Raw genomic sequence first — 27,336 nt, forward strand, 5'->3', positions numbered from 1 at the left:
ACGGGAATGAAGGTGTAATATGTGGTAAAATACACTGGCTCCTGTGACAACAAGGATGTTTCCAGTGTCTACTTTTGACCGTTTTAAACGAAATAAAAACCCCAAGTAGGATTTTATGTGACAAGCACGAAATACAAGATGTTTATAAAAACAAAATTAAAACCACTGTTTTCGTTTTACACGCAGTAAGAGGTACTATCTTACATTTGACAACGTATGTTAAGAGATTAACTGGTCCTTGTGGTCTTGTGATGCAGTGGGAGGTAGAATGGAAGCCTCTGCCATATCACCATCTGTGTTGTCAATACAGTTCATTTCACTTCTAAGTGTTTTACAGAGTGCTTACAAAGCAGTTCTGTCCTTTGCGCCATGTGGAATAGATATTATCTACATTTCTACCACTTTATTATCTTTCAAAAATAATGTGATAGAGCTAAAAATTGGAATACTATGAATACTGGATAAGATACACTTTTAATTCTGGGATTTTAGAAGAGGAAAGGGGAGTAAAAAAACTGCCTACTTAAAACTTAAACTTCAGTGAATACATCCAGTATCAGAGCCAGAAATTGGAATTTAAGACTACATCACAATGTAAGTTAAAATGAGAAACTACAGATCACTACAAAAAAAAGTTTACCCTACATTACTACAGAAAACCTGATAACACCCATTTGTGATATTCTTTTAAAAATTATAAAATTAACAACAGTGAATGCTGTGAGAGCTATGTTATGTTTATTTTAAAGCTCTAGTTTCTTAATGGTGACAGCTGCTCCTCTCCTGCATTAAAAAAAGTGAAGTGTAAAAATACTACGAAAACTCATCTCCCTTGAGATCTGGGTGAACTAAACATTCATGAAGGCACAGAAATGGTGTTCCCACAGTGGAAAGTGCACAGTGCAGTGTACCTTAGACATTTATAAAATCCGGTTGATGTCAAGATTCCACCTCGTGCCATTTTGCTGCAAGTAGCCAGGTACTCTGAGTACATCTCTGACCGAGAAACAGAGCTGTCGGAGTGCACCTCAAAATGTGCATTTAACCTGCAAAATAAACAAAAGGGGTCATCTTTGCTAGCCTAAATGTAACACTCATCATATGTCTCTTTTGATAATTCACAAAGGATTGCTGAGCAAAAGTGAAATGATAAAGACATCAGTACAGTTTCAAACAGAATGAAACTGCTAGGAAATCAAGAGCACGATAAATGCTAGAGAGAAAATGGTGACTGAACACAGTAAGTGTCACTTCTGGACTCACCACTGAGTTGTAAACTTCTCGCCATCAATTTCAACAATGCCAGGTGGAGTAGAAGCTGATTGTACAGGTATATTTCTTGATGCTTTGGAGAAAAGGCAATATCAAATTACTTATGTATCTGGAATTGTTAAACTACACATTCAAAAAAGTTGATCCTGGTCTAAAGAGTTAGTAGTATCTCTGTACGGTCTTACCTTGTTTTTGGTATTCTGAAGTTTTAGTTCTCATTTTAAAAAAAAGGACAGTTTGACATAGGGTTAAAGATAGACTACAATGTGCCCTATTGTTTTTAAAACACTGGCCTACATTCCCACTTGCAAAACCATACAATATCATGAAGAATATATAAAGTGCATAGAGTAATAAAATCTTTCTGACAGCTATAGAGTTACTTTAAAACATCAAAGGCGAGGCAAATTTCATGTAGATGGAAGTGGTATAAAAGGATTAGTTCTAAGCTTGGTTCGTTCAGATCATTCTATGTTTAGATAATTCGAAGATGCACATGTAGTGGACACAAAAATGGAAGCCCCGATACAACGTCACTTAACAGGCCCTTAGGCCACCATGTGTTGCTGGTAGACTGTATGCCATGGCACATACAGGCCATACTGGCGTCGGGAATTCCTCAGGAGGGATGCGATACCATTCTTCAAAGGGAGAATCAATCAACTCACACCTGGCTGATGGAGATGGAAAACACCATCACAAGCATTGTTCCAGAATATTCCATAAATGTTCACCCAGGTTTATATCGGGTGACTGAGAAGATCATGACACGGACATATCACTGTACTGCTCATGAAGCAACCACACATGCTCTGTGGGGTGGGGGCATTATCATGTTGAAATATAGTCCTCCCAGCAGGAAAGAAATGCTGCAACATGGAGGTGAAAATGATCACTCAGTACCATAAAGTAGCGATAAGCATTGACCTTGCCTTCTAAGGGAATGAATGCACCCACACAATGCCAGGCCAATGTGCTCCACAGCTTTACTGAACCACTGCAACCCTTCACTGTTGGAGCGAAGCGCACAACGCTATAGAGTTCTACAGGTTGTTGCCACATGTGCACTTGTCCATCAGTCAAGAACACTGTTAAGGAGGATTTAATTAACCATGTCACACTGTTGCACTGCTGGGTAGTCCACTGTCTATGCACTTTGAATCTCTGGACTTCAAAACATGCATTGCCAGGCATGATGAGCAGTTTTTGCACTGCAGCCCGACTACAGTATCCTGTTCTGTGGAGTTCTCTGCAAACTATTTTTGATAAAACTAGCTGCTCAAACCCCAGAATAAAATTAGCAGAAAACTGATCTGCTTTGGCTTGCCTGTTTTGCTGTGCACTTCAATAAACGTATGGATATCACAATCCTGATTAAGGCATCCTGCCCACTGCTGCCCTTTGCTGATGAGGAATCCCTTGGATTTCCTTGTTGACATCACCTTAGACAAAAAGGTTTGTGTAACATCAGCATGTTGAGCTGTCTTGGTCACTGAAGCACCTGCCAAAATCATTTTCTCACCAATCCAATCATCCCTCTTTCAAAGTCAGTGAGGTCTCCTCTTGTAGCCATGGTGCATAATTATAGGCACCTGGGCCCTGTCCAGCATTTTCGCTCTACAAATTCTGAGATTTTGTTTGCTTACTTAACATATAAGTCGCACCTCTGTGGAAGCCATTGCTTTCAATATATAAAGTGTCCCTCATTTTCCCCAAATGTTTCCATTTTTTGTCCACTAACTGTATATAACAAGCAATAGCATTACCAGTTCAAATAATTTAGATAAACTCATGATAAAATGTTAAGGAGCAGGTTAAATTGAGAAACCCCAACTCTACAAAACCAGAAGCCTAGATATAACCGTGAAGATCCACTGGGTTTCAGCACGATATTTAGAGTGATCGGCAGCTATTACTGATAATTTGTGCACTGAAATCATTTTTGCAAAGAATTCTCCTATATACATATATATATGATAATAATAATCCCCTAATAATCCCCATCTATGAATTGGCTTCATTACTCTGCTCTCCTCCCCACTGATAGCTGATGTGTGGTGAGCGTTCTGGCGCACTATGGCTGCCGTCGCATCATCCAGGTGGATGCTGCACATTGGTGGTGGTGGAGGGGAGTCCCCATTACCTGTAAAGCGCTTTGAGTGGACTGTCCAGAAAAGCGCTATATAAGTGTAAGTAATTATTATTATTATATATACTTTTCTGTACCATAGGCGAATGAAAGCAGATTTATTTTACCTGAACTCAGATCATTAAAAAAAAAACTTTGAATCTGTTTTAATTGTGAAATGAGCATTATCTACAGGACAAACTACAGCCAGGTCCTGTCCTATTTACAGAGTCTGATGGATTCAATCATAAATCTTTGCTTCAGGCACAAATAAACACAACATTTTTCAATAAATATGTCCAGCTTTACATGCTATGAGCCTGTCTTTTAAACAGTTTGCTGAACATTATATGCCTTAGGACAGAATTTAAGGTTTTGGAATTCATGACTTCTTTAATTCCAATCAAATTTCCTTCTACATGTCAAATGAATCTACTGTTCTGGCATTTAGAATTCCATCTTATCAAATTTAATACTGAAGAGTGTCTACAGACTTGTGAATCCTGCACCAATTTAAAAAAAAGCATTTCCCTTTAACATCCTAAAGAGGGCAGTCAAAAGGCATCTAAATATTTATTAATGTTTACATATTCCTTACTAGAGTTAAAGGAATTTAATACAAAAATAATTACCTGTTTTACATAGAACATTTGTAGTGTAAATAATTTTGAGAGAAGTTAGCCTTTATCTGCTTTAAAATGTGGTAACCTAATGCTACTTAGTGATAAGGCAGGTTATTTTCTTGAAAAGGAAGAGCATCTCTCTGCCAAGTTCACATCTGCCTTTTTATTTAAATAATTTGAATTAATCATACAATGGTTCAGAAAAGTCAATGGTTAAGTTGCTTCTGGCAGTTTTTTTATACTATAATCTGACCACAGAATAAGTTTCCGTGTTGTCCAGATGGTTTCTGTCCTGGAAAAAAACAGTCTGTATAGAAGGCTACAGAGAATCCCAAATTTAAAAAAATGTCTGGCTGTAAGTGACTGGCAGAAATAAAACAGCCAGTTTTTCATGATATTTCTTGTACCTGTCAACATTTACAATTGATAATGTGTTGAAAACACAGAAATGTTCCTTCAAAAGGCAAATGCAATTTATGTGGAGGAAATGTGAAGTTTTTACAAGAGACTTCATCAATTCTCATTCACTATCAAAAAAATTAGTCATTATTTACTCAAATCAATGGGCTTTCCATTCAAGAAAATAAACATATAATAAAAGTAAAGTGCAAGGCTCTGGACTTTGATAAGAAAAGTTGCAAATGCGTCCAAATAATTTTTGCCAGCTGTTTTTTTTTTTAGCTTATTGTCATTGGCACCTGCAACACATTAACGAGAGCACTAATTACAGGCAATCACTCAGGTGTCACTATAGTGAAGGGGACTGAACTGAAAAATGAAAGACAAAAGCCACAAAAATTATCAAGTGAGCTTATTACCCAACCAGAAAAGTAAAAAAAAAATGACTGAAGAGGAAACACCTTTCCTCCAAAAAAAGAAAAATGAGTGAGTGTGCAAGAGCATCATTGGTTCCTCCAAAATCTCACATTTGGCAACCAAACAATGGATTTGGTACCACACTATGTGTAATATAACTAAATAATGTTCAAGCAAAGATGACAGTATTACATTACTGTAAAACAAAATTTTAAAGAAATGTTGGTACACAGAGATTGTTTAGTATTCTAATTTGTAGCCAAAAATTATGTTGTCCCTGTTTGGACATTTTACATGAGAAGAGAAATTTGTGACCAACCCATGAAGCTCTATATAAATTTCACCTATGTGAATAACTGTGTTATGGCAAACATGAATCCAGAGAGGAGAATAATTCCTTAAATTTATATAGTGTTTTTCATATAGAAGAATCTCAAAGCACTCTGCATACAGGATCTAACACTGAATTACAGTGCCTTCCTTTATGATACACAGCGGCCATTATGCACCAGAACCCCAAATGAGTTAAGAAGAAACTCTAAGAAGGCCAACTATATAAGCCCAGGAATTAATTAGTTAAGTCACTGGGACTAATACCTCTACTCTTTTGAAAACTGCTATGGGATATGTAATAGTCATATAGTTGGGACCTCTGTTCAACGTCTCATCCGAAGGACACAGTGTCCCCCTGGTCACTATAGTATGGCACTGGTTTGTAACCAGCATCCTGGTTTTCCTTGGAGGTTTCCCATCCCAGTACTGACTAGGCCCAGCCACGTTTAGCTTCTGAGATCTGACAAGATCAGACTATAAGGTGGCAAAGCTGCTACTGAGAAGACAACGACAAAAGCAGACTGGATTTCATGAATGCTGTAGGAGTGAGTTACACCATCATCTTAGAAGTGTGCAGAGTTGTCTCATCTAAAGATTTTCAATCTGGTACACTCAGCTGGTAAAGTTACATTTCCATAATATAATTTTCTGCACACAAGCAAGAAATAGTGTCTATAGGGGAGATGTTACTTTTCAACTATCTTTCACTAATTATCAATAAAATGAAACGCCTGGTAACACTACTTCAGCATCGAACTTCTGGCAGGAGTTCTGCTATATAGTATATGTTGTCCTGGTATATATAGAACCACATATTTGTATATCCACACCACTGCAGGAGAATGTACTGCATATTTCACTGTAAACATTATTTAGGAATCTATGTCTTCACGACTGCTGTTTATTTGAAGCCCTACAATTACTAGCATTACACCTTATTCTATAGAATAACTGCCACAAAATATATACACTAATAAAGTACAGGAAAATCGTATGTAATATAATATTTTGAATCAGTAACAAGCAGTTACTACCAATAAAGCCATAGCAAGATCTATTCAAATGTTGATAAAATCCCTCATCAGAAATTAATTCCTACATTAAAAGATATAAGAATAGAAGGTAATGTATGCACATGGATTGATAACTGGTTGACCAAGAGAATACCAGGGCTTAAAATTAATTTTGGAAAATGAGGGGAAATTTCCCCTTTACGTGAAGCTCATGGGGGGGATTTCAGCATCTTGTAGGGGAATAATAGCAGACTAATGAAACGAGTGCATCGAAATAATTAATACACAACATGAGGTTCATAAGTTCATTGTAAATACAGTCCTACCTTGTGAATCTGTCTTTCATTACCAACCTCCTCTCCATTGAAGGTACAAGAACATAACTTAGGAGAAGGATGATTATTTTTTTCTTTTCCTAATCAAGCAACCCATGTATCTGCTTTTCATGCTGTCATCAAAGGCAGGCTTTTGTATAGGACAAACAGTTTGTCTCCTTTAAAGTTGTTCCCTTCAAGAGAGCTAACTAAAAAAGTCCTGCTCTTAAGGACCAGGATGGACTAATTCTATTAGTAATAGCTCTCAGTGCCCCTTTAGTATACGGAACTATAGGCTGGATGGTGGAGAAGTCTGTCTTCCTTTTGAAAATGCTTTGAGAGAAGGACTATAGGCACCAGTACATCTTTCATCAAATGACAGAGGGCCACAAAGTTGAATTGTCTGACAGCAATAAAAAGACCTTTGGCTTTATCAAAGTCCTGAGTGCTGGAGGCAGCCATATGTTCTAGCAGATCTCTCAGGGCTTCTAATGATCTGCATACAACGGACACTGCACTTTGAATTCACAACCACCTCACTGTATGTGGTAAACTTCAGTGTTGGCTCCTCCAGTTGTTTCAGAAGCCTCAAGTCTTTCTAGAACCTTTTCACTTGGTCCACAGATTTGACTGCATCACTTGCGGCAAGGGCAAGCCGGAGAGCTGTGCAGTACAATCTGGTTCATTCTGAACTGAATTCTTCCCTGAGTTTTTGAACTACTCTTTGGCAGCCATTTATTTTTATTTTCGCTCATTAGTTGCTTCATATCAAATGGTTTCCTCCCTTCCATCTGCAATTTTAGAGTTTCTTAAAAAACTTTGTTTTCATGTATGTACCTTACATAGGTAATGAGCTGCTTACTGTTACTTATCAGTGGACCCATCCAACATTAAAGAAATAGCTTTTTAAAAATTTTTTTAACACCAGCTAGTAAACCTCACACTACTGAACATGTTACAAGCTGAGCATCTCAATTCTCCATCTTTCATTTTGAGCCATGGGTATATTTTCAGCCAACTTGCCTGAAACATATCTTTGAGTTCTTTCTCTTCACTCTTTCTTTTGTCAATCTCCTCATCACCGTCATTTAATTTTTAATTTTCAGGTTCATGGGCATTTTTTGAGAGATTGCCTACTTCAGATGTAGACTTTATTTTAGCCAACGCTCCATTTCTGATCAAATTTACTAGCTAGATGTTGAAGCTTTCGCGTTGGACTAACATTAACCGATTCCAAATCAAAATCAACCTGTTTTCTATACCTATTCATCCGCCTATAACGAATGCAAGATTTGCAACGCAATCACACAAATAGTGTACCATCACCGAATCAAGTAGTAGTGCCATGCAACATGCAGGGAAAACTGACAGAGAATACATATGGATTGATTTAGGGTAATTCTACTTGGAAGATAGCTTGCCAATAAATGTGTGTAATACATTTAAGCCTGCTGCTCTTTCTGTACTATATCAATGATTTAGTTTCGAGTACAGACTTAACTAGAGTTAATTATGAAAAGCAGGGAGGAGTGGCATCCAGTAGGAAATACAAGTTACTTCCACCAAAAAAGTTAGACAAAATAATGGGTTCAGAATATGCCTGGCAAATGAAATTTAAAGTGTAAAGTGATCCAAAAAAGTAGGAACATGTAGGAACAACACTATGCATATCATGCATGGGTGATTTTGAGCTGCAGGAAGCTATGCACTATGTACTTATTAAGAATGCAGGGAAGAAATAAAAAAGAAAACACCCTGCTTGGGGTTATAGGAAACAGTGTAGAGTTTGCATCTAGAGAAGTTATGTTCAGGTTTAACAATCCATTACCAAAACCTCATTTAGAATATTGTATTCAGTATTGATACCACAAAAGTAGTATTCTAGCCTTAGAAGAAGAGCAATGAGAATGATTCCTAGTCTCAAGAGATTGTTATACACAGTTTGCAGGAACTAAATCACTTCAGTCTAGAACAAAGGAGATTAAGAATAGATTTGATCAAAGTACATAAAAACTTATGTTGTACATACAGGGTCAACCAAGGACACTTCTTTACGTTTATTATTGACATAGGGTTACAATTAGAAGAGAGAGAATTCAGAGGGGTAGAGAGAAAAACACTACATAAGGAGATGTGTGTGTTTGGAACAAGTGTCTCATTCAGCTGGTTTTAGGATTACTTTGCTCAACAAAAAAGAAGAGCCAGAAGGTCTTCTGTCATTTGCCACCTTTCTTATATACCAAAAAGTACAATAAGTAAGGTTACTGGTAATGTCCATATTCTAGAATAGAGAGGGAATTAGTCACACATTCCAGAGATTATATCATCATCAAATACAAACGTAAATGCTGGAAAGTACTGCAATATTTTAGATATCTTTACTCTTGAGAGCTTTTGCCCAACACAAAACCAATGATTTTTAATGAAGTTAGGCATATTTTAAAACGTATATCTCCTTTGGCTTGTGGGAAACATGCGAGAACTACTGTTTATGTGTAGTGTTAGATTCTCATAATGTAGCGCAGGTGGTTCAGGAATTTTCAAAAACGCACATTAACACAGATGACAAAGATTAAGTTCAGAGAGAAGCAAAGGCCGTATTATTATCTTGTAACATTGTAGTAAATATCCTGTATCTCTTACCTGGTGTAGAAGCTCCATGTAGCTGTGCAGGGACGTGCTCTACCAACTGGGGTCTAATTTCAGACACCACTTGGCTGTTGGAGCTCTGGTGCTCAATAAGCTTCACTGCTGTGAGTGCATCAGGTCCAAAGGTCTGGATGTCCACCGATACCAAACGAACTAAAAGATCTGAGAAGTGAGTGAAAAGGAAATAATTTCATTGTGGAATTTCTATATTAGTATTGCCATTGGGCATTTAAAACAAACATGAAAAAAACATTTAAGTGTCCAAGAAAAAAGAATATAGTCTAATTACATAATTTCCTCCCTATTGTATTTATTTGAAGGAAAGTATGTCACCAACAGGAAACAAAATACATCTGTTTATAATTCCTTAAACTTAATCATAATATTCCATTATGCAGCTGCTTACATTTCAGGCACAATACTCTAGGTAAGAGTATAGAAATTACAACTTATTGATTCCAGCTACAGAGATGCATTTGTTTAGTGTTGGCACACAGGAGTATATCCAGCAGTCTTTCAAAAAAATGTATTTAATTATACTGTAACTGTGCCTCTCCATAAATATTCGAGCTGACACTTGTGTTAGCACATAAGGAGAGAAATAATACTTAGATATTGTAAGACAAAAGACTCAAACTGAAAACAAAACTTATCCCATAAGAGATTTCATAATAAATATTAAACTCACAAAAATAACAATTTAATTACAACATATTATATTTTGCCCTCAACTCTTGCCTGACACATTGAAGTATTTTTCAGATACTTCCGGAAAACAGTTATGGTCAGCCAAAGAACATTCACTTTCAATAAAACCCCTTCTGTTACTTTATCTTGGCATGACATCAATGGGAGTCAGATAAACAAAACTGTGTATTCCATAAAGTATGCAAGTGTAAGTAATAATGATTTGGACAGATTCCACATCAAAATTAGAATTGTATTACAACTGTACCATTAAGAGATACAAAAAATAACATTAAGGTAAAAGACCATTAAAGCTTATTTTCTACTTAACTGAAAAGATGGGGGGTAAAACTGTACATACCTATACTCTTGTCCACAGAAGCTATCTTTGTGCAAGTTACATCTCCCAGTTCTGTAAGCATGTATAGCACCTCTAGTGTGGAGATTACAAGCAGCACATCAGGTAAAGTGAGATGACATATTATCTCCCTGTAGGATTCTTGATCCACATACTCACAAATGAGGACTGCATTATCATCAGCTTTACAAAGGTTCCCCAAGATTTCCATTGCTGAAAATACAACCAAACCAAGAAGGTCAGGGGCCAAATGCACTACACGTTTCAAGTAAAAACAAAATAAGAACTATTGTGTTTATACAAGAAATACTCACCCCTCATTTTTAAAAACCTGTCTCTTGACATTAAACATTTTGTAATAGTGTGAAACATAAGATGAGTAGCTCTAAAATCAACAGGATCCAACTGAAGCTGCAAAGTAAAAAATTATCATTACTAGTGATCACATTTATAAGAGAAACCAAGACAAAAGAAATAGCTGCCATCAGTTTGCATCAGTCTCCTCTAAAACTATCTTGACAATCTGTGACTTTTTACAGACAGAGAAAAAGATGGAAATCACATTTTGTAAAACATTCCCAATAACAGTCACTATCTTTATACTATTGTCATCGGAGGCTCATTTTTACTCAAAAAGTATATAAAGAGAGATTTTCTATTTCAAATACTAATGGGAAAGAAATTAATCTCTTAAAATTGATGAATCCCTGGCAAATGTTAACTTTAAAACAAGAATCAGAATGACACTGTCCACACCAAAAAACAAGATCTTTACCTCTCCTGCTACATTGCCCAGAGTGTCCAGACCCAGCTGCCTTAGAGAAATAAAGTGACAGTGGGCACACAGTAATAGGAATCTGAGACAAGTCCGATTAGCTGCCAGAAGTTTAACGTTTCCTTCTTCAAATGAAAGATTTCTAAGGATAACTGCAATTTGGAGCACCCGCTGTCCTTCAATGTCATTAATGCCGACATTCCGAGGAGGATGGAAAAGAGAATCCCAGCTGCCCTCCGTAGTCGTACCATCTTCAGTGAAAAAGAAAATGTACAAATTATGAATTCAACATTTACTCAGCTCTAGAAAAATTTGAATTAATTCAGCTCAAGCTTTATTAAGAAACAATGGAAATTCAGTTCACCTACCTTGTGATTTGTTGCTCTTGTCTGTAATGAGGTCCCTTACTTCATTATCATCTACTATGTCCTTCCATAACTATAAGAAAAAAAAAGTTTTAAAATATTTCATTGTTACACAACTGCAGCGATGCATACTGTATTTTCAGTTATTTATAAAGATAAGACTATTTAAAATACAAAAAAGGGCAAAACTGTTGATACTAAAGAGTTTTAGCATCAGGAGAATACTCTCCCTGAGAAATGTGTTATGAATGATTTGCTCATACAGAAGAGTACTGTAGTAATCTACACCCACAGAAACGTCTAATCTAAATGAGAAAAATTGTGCAGAGGAAGTTAATTATGGCATTGTGGTAAAGTTCTGCACTTGCTCATGAAGTATGAAAGCAAGGTAGAGAAATGACTTGGTGTGAAAAATGTTGGTTACAACATATGGGATGCCAAAAAACATGCAAAGATTTTCTTCTTGAACTTTTGCTATCTATACTTCATCAAAGATGAAGTTCACAAACAACAAAACAACAAAATCAAGAAAAAATGGTTCATGGGTAAAGCAAAGTAGTTTATTACAGAATTCTTTCAAACTTTTTTACATAGTTTGAAATAGGAATTATTTTACTATTTGCTCAGAAATGCACTAAAAAGCATTTGGGGTGTTCAAGGCTAAAGCAATTTTCTGGTTTAATAAAATCATGTCTATTAATAAATACTGAGTAAATGGCTTTCAGATACTTACAAAAAACAGTGCTAATAAATGGAAACAAATTAAGCATTATTATACACTGTCATTAAATGATAAGGGTGCATTTATGAAAGATTACCTTTACAAAATCTCGAGATGTTTTCTCTTTCCACTCGGTCCCAAATACAGCAGAAAAGCTTCCTAGTGCTGTAATACAAGCACACAAACACGAAGAAAAGCTTAAAAAAACCTTCAGACATCAGAAAGAGCAATAATTTAGCCTTCCATTTATTCCTCCTTACATCAGTGATAACCTACTTTCAAAAAAGCATTCACCTTGGTTTAAATTATTTTAAATGATAAAAGAGACATAAATGTATCCATTCTCAAAAATAAGCTTACATTTACCATGGGACAATTCACCCAAATCTAGACCCTGCATCTAGCTTAGACTGTAATGTCATTTTACTGTAAACAGACTGGAAATATTTCAGTATAGTAAATTCAAAATTAAGAAGTAACATTAAAGTCCAATAACCTTCTGGCAGTTGAAAAAAAAGAATGTGGTGTATGTAACAGTCTTTTTATTTTAAATGTTGTTTGGGGAATCACCATTTTTCAATCATTTTTTCAGAGTAATAATCACAGGTTCAAAACACTGAATTCAGAAATGGCTAGTCACATGACATTGAACTGCTATTAGTGATGTTACCTTTGAGCTACTTTTATATAATCCTGGCCATCATCCCCAAATATAAAAGCATCAGGATGAAATCTTGAGAGTGATGGGACATTTTTTGTGAATAGCATCAACAAAAAAATCTGACTGTATAAAGTAATGAGTTATGTCATTATATTAATTTCAACAAAAAATTACCTTACAAAAAAAATCAAGAAGGCAATACCAAACAAATACCAAAACAGTAGAAGACTGATATGACTGTCAGAAATGACTGAAATGACTTACTGTCATCAAAGACTCCAGCATGTGCTAGTAGCAATGTGATGAGTTTAGGATCTTTCTCAAGCTGCATGACGTGCTTGCTTTCATTTGAAAGAAGAGTGCAAACGTTAATGGCGAAATCAACTTCATTAGGGAGGCCCGATAAAAGAGAGAGCACCAGTTTGTTGTAGTCACACGGCGTGACAAACTCCATGGAGAGCCCATAGCTTTGGCGAAGATAATCTGAAGGAGACAAATGCAAGATTTGTTTAATCAAATGTTGATTAAAACAAGTTTGTCAAACCTCTAACAGGTGTAAATTTAACCTTGTTTCACAGCAGACATTTAATTGGGTGGTATGTAACCAATAACTGAATAATCTACGGTCAGTCACTGTAATTGTAGTGTTGTGGACTTCATGAATTATTCATATATTTGTTTCTTTCACCTTTCACCATTAAGTTTTTACAAAAACAGAACTCCCAATAGGCTAGCTGTTAAGCCACAAAGGTCTGGAAATACATGGACTTAAAATACTTCCCCCAGTTGATGATTTTTTTGTTATATGGAAAGCTAAAAATGTGTAGAATTTATCATCAAAACATTAAGCAATCAAACCCTTCCAAGTGTAGTTTATTAAATTAAGGGTATTACAGTAAACAAGATTCCTCAAAGACATTTTTATTTTCTTTATGTAGGATCAATAACAATTCTGCAATCTTATTAAAAAAACTAAATTATAGTTTTACAAAGTCCTCCAATAACCAACAAAATGCTTGGATATAAATCTACTATTAAGAGTGTTCAAATCTTCCAGCTTTCGCTGAGATTAGCATGTTTCCAGTTCTTTAGTGTGAGTCACTTTGAGCTCATTCAAAAGGGTTGAGTTTACAGCAGCTGTGGCTTCTTTCATAGCCAGTAAGAATCTCACTTGGATTCAGGTCAGGTCAGTATTCATGTTATTTTGACCTACATTTAAACAGTTTACTCTCTTATTTTTCCCATTTCAGACAAGAGGGTAAATATATTTGTCCTAATGATTTTCACAGTCAACATTATTTTTAAATATAGAACTATATATATAGGGTGAATAATGTTAAACTGCCGTTTAATCTAGCAGCAAATACTAAAGTGTGGACCTTCTAATAAAAAACATTCCTGATGCCAGGCAACACACTTGCCAGTGAGGGCTTGTTTACTATGTATTACCAGTACTGTAACAGGAAAGCCTCCCAATAGTATTCAAGACAGCACTCCTAAATATAAACATCTCAGCATGAGCTCTCAATGCACGCCTGCCCTAAGGTGGCCTCAGGAGATATACGTAGTGAAATACTACCCAACAAGTGCAGGACAGAGCGAGCAACGTGTGAGGCTAAAGAACAATCGAATAATCTGATCTGCCTTGTATAAGATGGAAAGGGTTACTATAACAAATGTTCACAAAAAGATCAGTGTCTGAATATAAGACTTAGTTACAAAAAGTACCACTTTGGCAGTATCTATATGCTATACAACAGTGTAATCCAATCAGTATAAATTGCCCAAACCCCCTCCACACTGTACTCTCTTACCCATCAAACTACACTAAGATCAGGAGATAACCACTTGTTTAACAATATTATTTAAAGTTAAAAACATTCAGACAACAATTCAAAACTGTAGGAACAAAACAAACAGATTAATAAATGCTGCAGTAGAAAGAAAAGGTAAAAGTAAGGCAACAAGGGAGAAAACGCCCAAGCCCTTGCTGAAATGGCGTACCTGATACAGTGTGTTGCTGGTAGTTGTAGGAGCAGGGTATTGCACCAATGGGAAGAGATGGTTTTGGATTGCCAGGCTGTACCTCCTCGTCATCTTCTCCAAAATGATGCACTTTTTCGTACTTTTCCAAATAGCTGTGACATAGAAAAAAAGACGTTGGAATTACACCTTGCCAATCAGAAAGAGGCCAGCAACTGTTACTGGGGCACTGGGTTTAAATCTGTTGCACTCCAAATAATATACCACTTGTCAAGCCCTTAAACAGAACCCAGAAAGCAGAATAAATATTAAACTCTGAAATACAACGTGAGAAAAAAACATTTGATCACCTAAAAAGGTTTCTACACCATTTTCAATTTCACATTATTTTTGCTTCTTCAAGCACAATACCTGGAATTTATTTCTCCCTATATATGATTTTACCATATTAGAGTTAGGAACATCTAATAGAGCTCATAGAACCCCTGAATATTACCCATTTTTAAAATGACTCTGTCTACAACTTGAATGGAAAAAGTGCTTTTTTTAGTATCCTAATTTAGACTTGTTAAAACTGACACCTTCCCAATTCCTAGAAATTACAGGGAAATATACCAATCACTGACTGAAATGCAATCTAAATGACATTCACCACACACACACAGAACAGATAAAAAACTGATACTCTGTCTCCTGAAATATGCAATGGAAAAGGAAAATTATGATTTGAGTGTTGAAACTCCCTTAGTGAGCTGATCAAATAGACATGCATTCCTTTGTGTAACAAGGAAAATTTCCTTTTTTCGCCCCAGAGTATTTACAAAATAAAACAAATATTCATACTCAGTGCTGTTCCTATTTAAAAGTGACCCAAAGGATTAATCTAGTGAGGAAAACTAAAACTTTGCGTTGTCTGTCACACTGTTAATGATTTGAAGCCTTCAAAACAAGCAAGGATTTAAATAATAAAGAACCTGCTCCTGGCATCAAAGACCTCGCTGTGCAGAGGAGGCTGGGAAGCCTGCTGAGAAAGCAAGGAGAGGGGGAACCTGAAAAGAATGGTTTCAAAACTCTCTTCGGCAAAACCATATCTACTTGCTTTGTGACTTTCTTATTCCTTTAAAATCCAGTGATATGCAACCTACATCCACAATCATAGTGGTTTCCACTAAAAAAACATCTGCCCTTTCCTGTTCTAAAAAAAAAAAGCTAATCTTGCCATATTAAATGAACAACTACCATAAAAGAAGCACCAGGGTACAGATGTAATTTATTTATGAGCTCCAATACACGGGGCACAAAAATATGTTTGTCAATGGGACTGGTGAAGAAGAAGAAACATTCTTTCTCACAGCAAGCAGGTTATTTATCAAAACGGCAATGAATGCACCTCACTGCTACTTTTAAAAAGAGATTTTACGTTAAAAGGTTAAGTACTGAACAGTAAGCAAAAGCAAATCGCACAGCTGCATACTTCTAATCAAACACATAAACTGGGACTACAAGACAGAATTGGAAGTGTTTTCAGGAACAAACTTGAAAGCATCTTTTATGGGCCTTTGGTCCACTGCTATTGTGCCCAATTTCCTAGAATTCTTCAAAAATAATCTCGAGGCAGTGCCTGGAGCAATAAACGGCCACCTACTGAGGTAACATCGTAGACAAAGGCTAAAATGGGAAGTGGCCTCACTCATATACTGGTACTTAAACTATCTGGATTAACGTCTCAAAGCTCAAAGTTGGTTAGTTAGATATAAAGAGATATAAAAGTAGGAATGTAATGGCAATCATGGAAATGCTGCTAGTATGTGTTTTTGCTTTTGTTTTGCTTTGAAAGCAATTAGGATTGGAATGCTATCATACAAACTAACTTTTTTAGCAGTTACAATTGCAGGCATATGAATCAGAATTACAAACACTGTTGGTCAGATCTTACCAGAAATTTAGATTTAAAAAAAATAATAATTTATGCAGTATAGGCCATGTGCATGTAAATTATAATATATGCAAATAAACTAAGCACAAAAAAGAAAATTAACTTTTGTCAATTCACAAAGCACCTAAAAAGGTTCTACGATAAAAGTGAGTATATATTCAAGTCAAAATATTAAAGAACGTGAGTGAATCATTTGATGATAATTTTAAGATGATGGCAAGTCGAAAAGAAAAAGAACTGCCATCCTTAAGGATAACAACCCATTTGCAGAAAAGACATACAATTTAGATTACCCATCATAATAATAATAGACATCACAGACAGAATCACTAAATCTGGTCAAACACTGCAGTCAACCCAAAATAACAAGCACTTATGATACTGTCCATTTTTATACAAAAGTGGAATAATGTTTGAGAGAACGGCATTGGTTTAGATTCAAAATGGAAGGCCTAATTCCTTATTTATTTTCATACTGGAATTAAGAGGCATTCAATGTGGAAACTGACTAATAGTAGAATAATCACCTGCAGAGTCACTGTGTATCCTGGATTAGATATGCACTTTCGCTCAACGCATGTCTAAATCAAACACAGCTAGAGCTCACAGCTTTCACTGAAAAGAGCTAATAGACTTTTTATCCTTGCATAATACAAACAAATTAGTCTTTTTTTCATCAGGAAAATAAATTCCATATATGGGTACATAGAAGTGTGAGTTCATTGTGACTTTTCCCAATGAAAATGGCCTCTCAGCAGGTGGTGACAATAGACAATTCCAGGAATAAAAGTGAAAGGAATACACCAAGATGATAAAATTTGTATAGTGCACGGCACTATTATATTATATTATGTTATATTGATGATAATAACATTCTCATGGTGCCATCCAGGTGCTAAAAATTAGTCAACACGAAGCGCAAAACCCCGTTAAGGTAAGTATCAAGATCACAGAGGATATGAATAATGGCTCAGATTGCCCTTTACAATCAGACATAACTGAATTCCTGCTTTCACAGGCACCCAGATGCAGTGACACCCGAACGCTGAACCCCTCAAGGTAAAACAGATAGTAGTCATAGCAATCAAAATCTTTTCAAACAATGTTGTCATTAAAGTGGAACTGCACAGGCAATTAGTCGAAACAGTGGTACTTCTGCCCAGAAAAGAAAAATTGTTCTTTAACAAATATTAGCCGTTTGCTTCAAGCCTTTCCTTAAAAAATTACTGTTACAGAAGAAATATCAAATGAAGCTGTGATATGTCAAGCCTCTAGAATACTATACAACTACTGCCGAGAACTATGTAAGCCTTTTAATAAAGTTTTTGTTCTGTATTAATGAAATTTAGCAAGATATATAATGCAGAGCTACAGAAAGTATATAGACTTGAGCATAAACTGATTCAAAGAAATAAGGTTTTAAATGTATAGGCCTTTACATATGTTCATTATACTATATACCTCCATAAAAATATAATTTTTAAAACCTACACATTAAAATTACAATGGAATCTGAAGTAAAGAAATACTTGTGCATACAAGAAACTTTTACTAACAACCATGAAAGTATGTAAAGTACTATTCCATTATGAGATCACAAAACACAAGGAGGCCATTTAGTGCATCGTGCCCATTTGGTAGTTAATAGTTATTCTATCTGAGGTGTTCACCTACATGTTATTTAAAAGAAGCAAGGGCATAGACTTCAATGACATAGCTGGACAGCTGGTTCTATAGTCGCACAACTTTGAAGAAAAAAGTGCCTCCTGCTTTTGTTTCATGCATTTAAAGGTTATTTGTATGTAGCACCCTGATCTTTTATTCAGTTTTACCATAACATCCTTTGATTTAAAATTCTATATTTTTATCTATACATCTTAAAATTTTGCTTACACACATTGTATAGGAGATCTAAATGATCTGTCAACATAAACACTTCAAATCATCAACAGCTTTTTCTAGCTCAGTGTTTGCCAGTTAGTATTCAGTTTGCTTTTGCTAGCTACCCTACACTTGTCTACATTAAATGCAATTTACCAGTTTGCCCGGTTAACTTTCCAAACCTTACATTTGCTGCTTCTACAATGATTGCTCACTCTGCTGTTTTGGTATTATCAAGCTACACTAACAACTTTACTAACTACAGTGGTGTGAAAAAGTGTTTGCCCCCTTCCTGATTTCTTATTTTTTTGCATGTTTGTCACACTGAAATGTTTCAGATCATCAAACAAATTGAAATATTAGACAAAGATAACACAAGTAAACACAAAATGCAGTTTTTAAATTAAGGTTTTTATTATTAAGGGAAAAAAAAATCCAAACCTACATGGCCCTGTGTGAAAAAGTGATTGCCCCCTAAACCTAATAACTGGTTGGGCCACCCTTAGCAGCAACAACTGCAATCAAGCATTTGCGATAACTGGCAATGAGTCTTTTACAGCGCTGTGGAGGAATTTTGGCCCACTCATCTTTGCAGAATTGTTGTAATTCAGCCACATTGGAGGGTTTTCGAGCCTTAACCGCTTTTTTAAGGTCATGCCACAACATCTCAATCGGATTCAGGTCAGGACTTTGACTAGGCCACTCCAAAGTCTTCATTTTGTTTTTCTTAAGCCAGTGGTTCTCAAACTTGTTGGACCAAGTACCACCCCTAATCCAACCAAAGCATCCAAGTACCACCTACAAGTCATCATCTCATAGGAACCCCAGAAATTCTCAATGACCAACATGAGTGTACGTGCACATACTCACACATACATATAATAAATATTATAATAATAAACTTTATTTGATATAGCGCCTTTAAAGGTGGCTTCTCAAAGTGTTTTACAGAAAAAAAAACCATTAACAACAACTAATAAAAAAGCACCATTTCAGTGAGAGGGGTGAGCCTGTTTAGTTGAGCAAAGCAGATGTGAATTCATTTTTCGAGCCTTGATACAATTCACAACAGAGTCTAACAGATTTTAAATCGTCAGGCATTTTCTTGACGGCAAAGGTCTCGCGGTGGATGTTGTAATGCGTACATTAATTTCTGGAGCAACCTCTCTAATTCGTGCAACTACACCGTTATGTCGGCTTGTCATTGCTCTAGCACCGTCTGTACAAACTCAGACGCATTTTATCAAGTCGAGGCCATTCTCTTCGATAAATTCATTCAGAAGCTGAAATATGTGCTCTCCTGTAGTTCCTGTTGGTAGCGGTTTACAGAACAGAAAGTCTTCATGGGACATACCCTCAAACTCGTATCTAATGTCAACGAGCAAATTGGCCAAATCGACTACAGACTCATCTAATTGCAGTAAAAAACATCTGCTCATCTTAACGCGCTCTATCAGTGTACTTTTGATATAATCCTTCATTTCAATAATTCTATGAATGACTGTGTCTTTCAGGGGGAGGGGGGCAGCAGGTCGAGCTGTTTAGCAGCCTTTTCTCTACACATAATATGTGTCAGCTCTTTTGCCAACGGTAAATAAGGTTCTTCAAAAATAGTGTAGCTTACCTGCTTTAGCAATCCGCAAGCTTGCATTTTTTCGCGTTTCCGTTTTTATTTCCGTATTTATTTAAAGTTTTTATTTCATGCGCATGGGAGCGAAACACAGAGACGCTCGGTGTATTTTTCTCAAATTAGAACAGTTCTTAAATATTTTTCTGTTATCACGCTTTCGTGTGCTCACAAGATTACCTGCGTTCGTAGCACGTATTTCTATGCATTCCTGTGTTTACAATGTTGGCATAGTTCCAAAATCACGCACATTCTCCTTTCTCCCTATTTGCTGGAGATACAGTAGCTTTTTTTAAATACAATTGGTCACTTGCATCCGTAGCACGCATTCCTATAGAGTGGTATAGAATTACAGAGTATCTCTTGTGTCCACTGAAGTATTAGCGCGCACTGTATCGTAGTACGTAGGCTGCGTATTCCGACACGTATTAAAATACAAAATATGAAAACCCGTCCCGATTTTTCAGTGCACACTACACAGTTCCAGGGTCATTTGGCGTACCACCTGGCGGCACTCCACGTACCACTGCCGGTACGCGTACCACAGTTTGAGAACCACTGTCTTAAGCCATTCAGAGGTGGACTTGCTGGTGTGTTTTGGATCATTGTCCTGCTGCAGAACCCAAGTGCGCTTCAGCTTGAGGTCACGAACAGATGGCCAGACATTCTCCTTCAGGATTTTTTGGTAGACAGCAGAATTCATGGTTCCATTTACCACAGCAAGTCTTCCAGGTCCTGAAGCAGCAAAACAGCCCCAGACCATCACACTACCACCACCATATTTTACTGTTGGTATGATGTTCCTTTTCTGAAATGCTGTGTTACTTTTACGCCAGATGTAATGGGAAAAAAGTTCAACTTTTGTCTCATCAGTCCACAGAGTATTTTCCCAAAAGTCTTGGGGATCATCAAGATGTTTTCTGGCAAAACTGAGACGAGCCTTTATGTTCTTTTTGCTCAGCAGTGGTTTTCATCTCGGAACTCTTCCATGCAGGCCATTTTTGCCCAGTCTCTTTCTTATGGTGGAGTCATGAACACTGACCTTAACTGAGGCAAGTGAAGCCTGCAGTTCTTTGGATGTTGTTGTGGGGTTTTTTCTGACCTCTTGGATGAGTCGTCGTTGCGCTCTTGGGGTAATTTTGGTTGGCCGGCCACTCCTGGGAAGGTTCACCACTGTTCCATGTTTTGGCCATTTGTGGATAATGGCTCTCACTGTGGTTCGCTGGAGTCCCAAAGCTTTAGAAATGGCTTTATAACCTTTTCCAGACTGATAAATCTCAATTACTCTGTTTCTCATTTGTTCCTGCATTTGTTTGGATCGCAGCATGATGTCTAGCTTTTGAGGATCTTTTGGTCTACTTCACTTTGTCAGGCAGGTCCTATTTAAATGATTTCTTGATTGAGAACAGGTGTGGCAGTAATCAGGCCTGGGTGTGGCTAGAGAAATTGAACTCAGCTTTCCAAAGATGTGATAAACCACAGTTGATTTATGTTTTAACAGGGGGGGCAATCACTTTTTCACACAGGGCCATGTAGGTTTGGATTTTTTTTTCCCTTAATAATAAAAACCTTCATTTAAAAACTGCATTTTGTGTTTACTTGTGTTATCTTTGTCTAATATTTCAATTTGTTTGATGATCTGAAACATTTCAGTGTGACAAACATGCAAAAAAATAAGAAATCAGGAAGGGGGCAAACACTTTTTCACACCACTAACCCTAACCCACTGTATCTCAAAATCTACACCACTGATATAAATGAAAAAGATCTAAAATCCCAATACAGATCCGTGTAATCCTTTGTAATCCTCTAATTGCATCTCCCCATTGAAGGAATTCTCTCGCCTTATACAGTAGGCCATAAATTCTTACTTATTTCTTTTATCTCCTAAATCACTACACATTGATTAAATTAAAATATATATATTTTTTATAATCACCTCTATTTCCTTTTTAATAATAACAACCTAAATGGATAGAGCCTAAAGTTTAAGCCCATCATATTTGTTTAGGGTGGTATGTTGATCATAATGTGGATGATGGTAAATAGAACAAATACATCAGTATTTCAAGTTGAAACTTTTACATAAGGAAGAATGAGAAATGATATTTATTTGGTGGACACTTTCATCCAAAACAACCTAGAATGGTTACTATTTTTTACATATAATTTTGGTCCCAGTCTTTACATCTAGGCTGTGCTGGAGCAATCCAGGTAAACCACCTTGTTGAAGACTACAGTGACATCTGAACCCATGACATCCCAGTTAGGTGTCCAGAACCTTAATCACTACTCCCTACCAACCGTCCACAGCTCATAACTGCTTCCTTAACCTCAGGAAATCCTAACAATTTAATTATAACAGTATTGGGAATTTGGCAACAGGCCAAACAATATGTTTGCTGTATCACTGCTCACAACAACTATGTAGTAATGCAAATGATTCTATTAGCCATGACTATTTTTATGTAGGCTCTATTACAGTTAAAAACTGCTGCCTTTAATGCGTTATAAAGACTCTGCCACCACCCTCCCCATCATTGAGAAATTCTGCAATGCTTCAGGGTTTTTCACTGAACATGAAGCTTCACTTAGTGTTCTGTACACAGACAGGTTCATGAGCACTGTAATCGTTGCCATGGAGCTTTCTGTGCTTTCAGCAGCTACTGTGGTTCCCTGAATTGCCTGCTCCCTGTAGACTGAGCCTAACAGTCCCACAGCCATAACACATTCCAGAAAGGAGGGGCAAATAAGGGGTTAGCACACATCCCAGGAAGCAAATTCTACAGTACAGCATGCAGACTTTGGCCAAAGGTCTGGGAAAAACACATATGCATGCATGTGTATTTGTATTCAGCAAATGGCATGGGAAGAAGATGGGGCCTCCAAACAACCTCATTTAAAAATGTAGCTCAGACATCCAATTTCTAACGAAACTGCAACTGAATTTCAATTAGCAAAAAAAAAAGACTAAAAAAAGACGATCGCAGAAATTCAAAATGTTCGTAACACCAGTCTTAAAAAAAAGCACAAATAATAAAAAATGTGCTCCTGATCCTGTAATGGTAATTGGAACATTTACAGCCCAATACCACTTTTTCTAAGGAAGAGAGACAGCCTGGCCATCTGCCAAATTAAGTTTGTGCTGTGTAACTGGCTAAAAAGAGGTGAAGCAGTTTAATCGTTAAAGCTCCCAGGTGAACATCATCACAGTGTGATAAACTGCACACCAAAGTATTTTAATGGAATTTCCTCATGGTGGAATCTTTTCTTGCTTTTGGAAGGTATAAAACATAAAAGCAGCAAGAACCCCATGAGGAATCCTGTTTTCTTTCTTTCACCATGCTCTTTATTACTCGAGATATTGCAGTAGGGTCAAATATAGTTAGGAAAAAATGATAGCAAGAAGGTATTCCATTTATATTGTGTTTAAGGTCATGTCGCCTGTTAAGAACATAAAGTAAGAATGGTTACAAACAAGAGACCACTTTGCCCATCTTGCCAATTTGGTAACTGGTAACAGATTCAAAAACATGGCAGGGAAGCTTGTTCCATACTCTCACAACCCTTTGGGTAAAGACGTGTCAGTTTTAAATGTACTTCCACATAGTTTCCACTTGTGTCTTCTGGTTTGTGTTTCACTTTTCACTCTACAGAAGTCTGCTGAGCTGACTTTGTATATACCTTAGAAGATCTTGACTTGTATGTGGTTGTCTTGTAGACTCTGTTCAAAACTAAAAAGGTTCAGTTTTCAGCCTGTCAATGTAGGACTCTTTGTTGAACCTCAGAATGTAACTGTCTGCTCTTTTCTGAACTGATTCCAGAAATGCAATATGTTGTTCACAATATTCTATATGCAGCCGTACTAGTGAGTTATAAAATTTTAACAAAACATCCCATATTTTTTACTTTAAATTCTACCCTATATAACTATATATTGTTTCCTTTTTTTAATTGATTCCTCACACTGTCTAAAAAATGTAAATCATATTCAAATAAACACCTTGCTGCCCTCATATTTGATGAGGGAAAGGCATATACCAGGGATCAACAATCTAAGGCACATGTGCCATTATTGTCATGCAAAGGGATTTTTAACTGCAAATAAGTCTAATAAACCACAAAGAAATTAAGTTAAAAAAATGATAAAAAACTATGTGTTACCATTTTGTAATTCTGTACAACATGCTTCCAATAAAAGCTCTTTGGTGTAGAAAGAAATGATTCATTTGGTTTATTATTGTTAGAGAGATTGGCCTATTTTTTCCACAGGAAACCTTGCAATCCATGGCACTGATAACATTTTTCACACTTAAGTGTAAAGTCAAACACTGTAAAGCCGTGGGAAGTTTTTGGCATGCTTTGTTGACAGTCTTGATGCAAAATTTAGATTTGTCAGAAAAGGGTCAAAACTACCTCGAACTGGATGATGAAAAATGGGTTGCAAAACTAATGTTTCTAGCTGAAATCACCACGCATATAAATTAACTCAATCTCTGTCTGCAGGTTGTAGATCAAACTGTTACATGTTTTTTTGAAACATGGAATGCATTTCTTGCAAAATTTGCCATTTTTTCTTAGGATATTGACAGCTCAATTATCCACTATTTCCAACAACTTAAAGAACTTTCAAAACATTGCATAATCCGTGTTGCTGATTTTGGAGTGTACATGTGAGAACTTCATCATTATTTTGTCAGGTTTCAGGATTTCCAACTCCTTGGGCCGATGTTTTCTCTTCTGATTAATCCAGACAGCGACAGATTTTTTAAAAATGCACTGCAGTCAATTTAGCACAAAGTTTGATATTTGCTTGATTTTCATTATTGGAACTTCAACAGCATCTTAACAAAATCACCAGGAGATGTCAAACTTCTTGCATTTTGTTGACGGTGATTTCTGAATTTTTTCAAAACTATCATTTAAACACCAATGTATTACATCGTAGTGATACCCTATGTTTCAGATGTTGATAACTTTGGAAAATACACAGATTTCAAACCACTGATGTTTAATAGATCACAATTTTTTCAGCATCTGGATCAACACACCTCTGTGAACAGGTATTTTCACACATGAAGTGAGTGATGTTGTGGCATGACCTTAAAAAAGCGGTTAAGGCTCGAAAACCCTCCAATGTGGCTGAATTACAACAATTCTGCAAAGATGAGTGGGCCAAAATTCCTCCACAGCGCTGTAAAAGACTCATTGCCAGTTATCGCAAATGCTTGATTGCAGTTGTTGCTGCTAAGGGTGGCCCAACCAGTTATTAGGTTTAGGGGGCAATCACTTTTTCACACAGGGCCATGTAGGTTTGGATTTTTTTTTCCCTTAATAATAAAAACCTTCATTTAAAAACTGCATTTTGTGTTTACTTGTGTTATCTTTGTCTAATATTTCAATTTGTTTGATGATCTGAAACATTTCAGTGTGACAAACATGCAAAAAAATAAGAAATCAGGAAGGGGGTAAACACTTTTTCACACCACTGTATGCATTCATTATTTTTTTATATTATACTTTAAGTTTTTATTAACCAAAATGTAAGAAGTGCTATTATTGACATTAAAGTATCAATGACATGCAGAATCATAAAAACAAGTGTGTGAACTACTGGCATTCCACTTATGAAAGGTTGCTGACCCCTGGTACAGGCTGTGACAGAAAAGGGAAGAGAAGGAACACCGAGATGTACTTCAATGTAGATGCAGTACTGTAGATGTGGTCAATTTGAATACCAGAATATCTGCTTTCTGTAATATTGGTGATCTTTACTTTAGCCAATGGCTATCCATACTACACTGTGAAGGATTTGGCCATCCGTTCAGCAAGAGTGCATTCACCAACTCAGTTATGGCATTTTAGCTTTTTGTCAAAATCTGACACTATGATACTGACCTCCACAATTATCAAGTGCAGGGCCTTTAACAGGTCAGTTAGTTATCATTATGCAGCCATTTCAGCCATATCCGACCCAATGCATAAATCTGCAGTTAATGGTTTTCTTTTCTTAACCATAAACAACATGTTTTTCAATGGTTTCTCAAAGTAGTGCAAAAGCAGGAAATCAGGAAAACCTAGAAAATACAACCATCACGTTTCTTTATAATAGCAGTGAAACTATTTTCTAATAAAATAAATTAATAGGGTGGTGCTGACCGATAGACAGCACAACTGGTGAATTCCATGATTTTTTACCAGCAAAATCAAAACGCCACCTTAGTTTCACAACAGTGTATTTTGTAACTAGATAACCAAATAATGTCATGCAACAGTTTTTCCATAAGAATATTTATCTGGCATAGCACTTATGAGAAGCTCCAAAACCAATCAATAATTTAACAATTCTCCTGCAAAACAATCACTGGAACAGCATTTCAGAAAAATGCATAAAGCCCATTGTCCCTACCTCGAAAAACGGCAAAAACCCTGTATAAAATTGGATTTGAAGTCCTCCCACATGAAACATGTGAAAAGCTGTGTTAGGAAATGGCAACCAAAGGAGTACTGATATTTTCCAACCACCTATGGGATAGCTGATCTACAGTAATAGAAATAGCTGTCATTCAGCAAAATCTGGCTATTCAGAGACTTAGTGGAGGCTCTAAGGTGTCGTCTTTTGTGTGTCAGTAAATCATGCAAAGATAACAAAGCTTCTTGATAATTTTTCATGGATTCACATCAGAAGTGTGCAAGAAAGCGCAAACACACACTTTTCTGCTGCCTATACACCAAAGGCATAGGTTCACTTCCTGGGTGTCATCCAAATCAACCAAAATCCAATTACCTCATCAAAGTTTGAGATATTGGAACAAGTCAAATACTTGAACTGAAAGCACAATGATGATTTCTTGAAGTAGGCCCTTTTTGCGAGGCACAACATTAGACTTAAGCATTTACCTTGATTTTACATGTAACTTCTTTCTTCCACTACAGAGAATACAGTATTAATATCAAAACCTTGAGGTGGGATGCTATGGTTGAGTTGACATGGAAAGCTCATGCACTATTCAGCTATGGGAGTTTGCATTACCAAATTAATGTCTTAAATACCAGTTTTTGTTCAACACTTAATTACAATTAGGCTACAAACAATAGTTAATGTTTACTTCACTGCACAGAAACCAGATGTCTAAATTCTTCTGAGAAGAGCTTGTAACAGTCTGTTGTTTAATTAAACATACTGATCATTTC

General features: G+C 36.4%; 1 protein-coding gene across 1 annotated transcript in view; it reads right to left on the reverse strand.

The window, feature by feature from the left end:
- arid2 (AT-rich interaction domain 2) overlaps nucleotides 1-27,336 on the reverse strand; it is an 81,844-nt gene that overhangs the window by 18,066 nt on the left and 36,442 nt on the right. Inside the window, exons 4-13 of the mRNA XM_088923050.1 lie at nucleotides 14,720-14,853; nucleotides 12,980-13,198; nucleotides 12,152-12,219; nucleotides 11,337-11,406; nucleotides 10,969-11,219; nucleotides 10,508-10,604; nucleotides 10,197-10,406; nucleotides 9,143-9,310; nucleotides 1,264-1,345; nucleotides 912-1,046 (exon numbers count right to left, since the gene is read on the reverse strand). Of these exons, the coding sequence (XP_088779176.1) occupies nucleotides 912-1,046; nucleotides 1,264-1,345; nucleotides 9,143-9,310; nucleotides 10,197-10,406; nucleotides 10,508-10,604; nucleotides 10,969-11,219; nucleotides 11,337-11,406; nucleotides 12,152-12,219; nucleotides 12,980-13,198; nucleotides 14,720-14,853 (1,434 nt within the window). The remainder of the gene's footprint in view (nucleotides 1-911; nucleotides 1,047-1,263; nucleotides 1,346-9,142; nucleotides 9,311-10,196; nucleotides 10,407-10,507; nucleotides 10,605-10,968; nucleotides 11,220-11,336; nucleotides 11,407-12,151; nucleotides 12,220-12,979; nucleotides 13,199-14,719; nucleotides 14,854-27,336) is intronic.

Source organism: Atractosteus spatula, chromosome 8, assembly GCF_055471065.1.
Source record: "Atractosteus spatula isolate fAtrSpa1 chromosome 8, fAtrSpa1.hap1, whole genome shotgun sequence".
NCBI lineage: Eukaryota > Metazoa > Chordata > Actinopteri > Semionotiformes > Lepisosteidae > Atractosteus > Atractosteus spatula.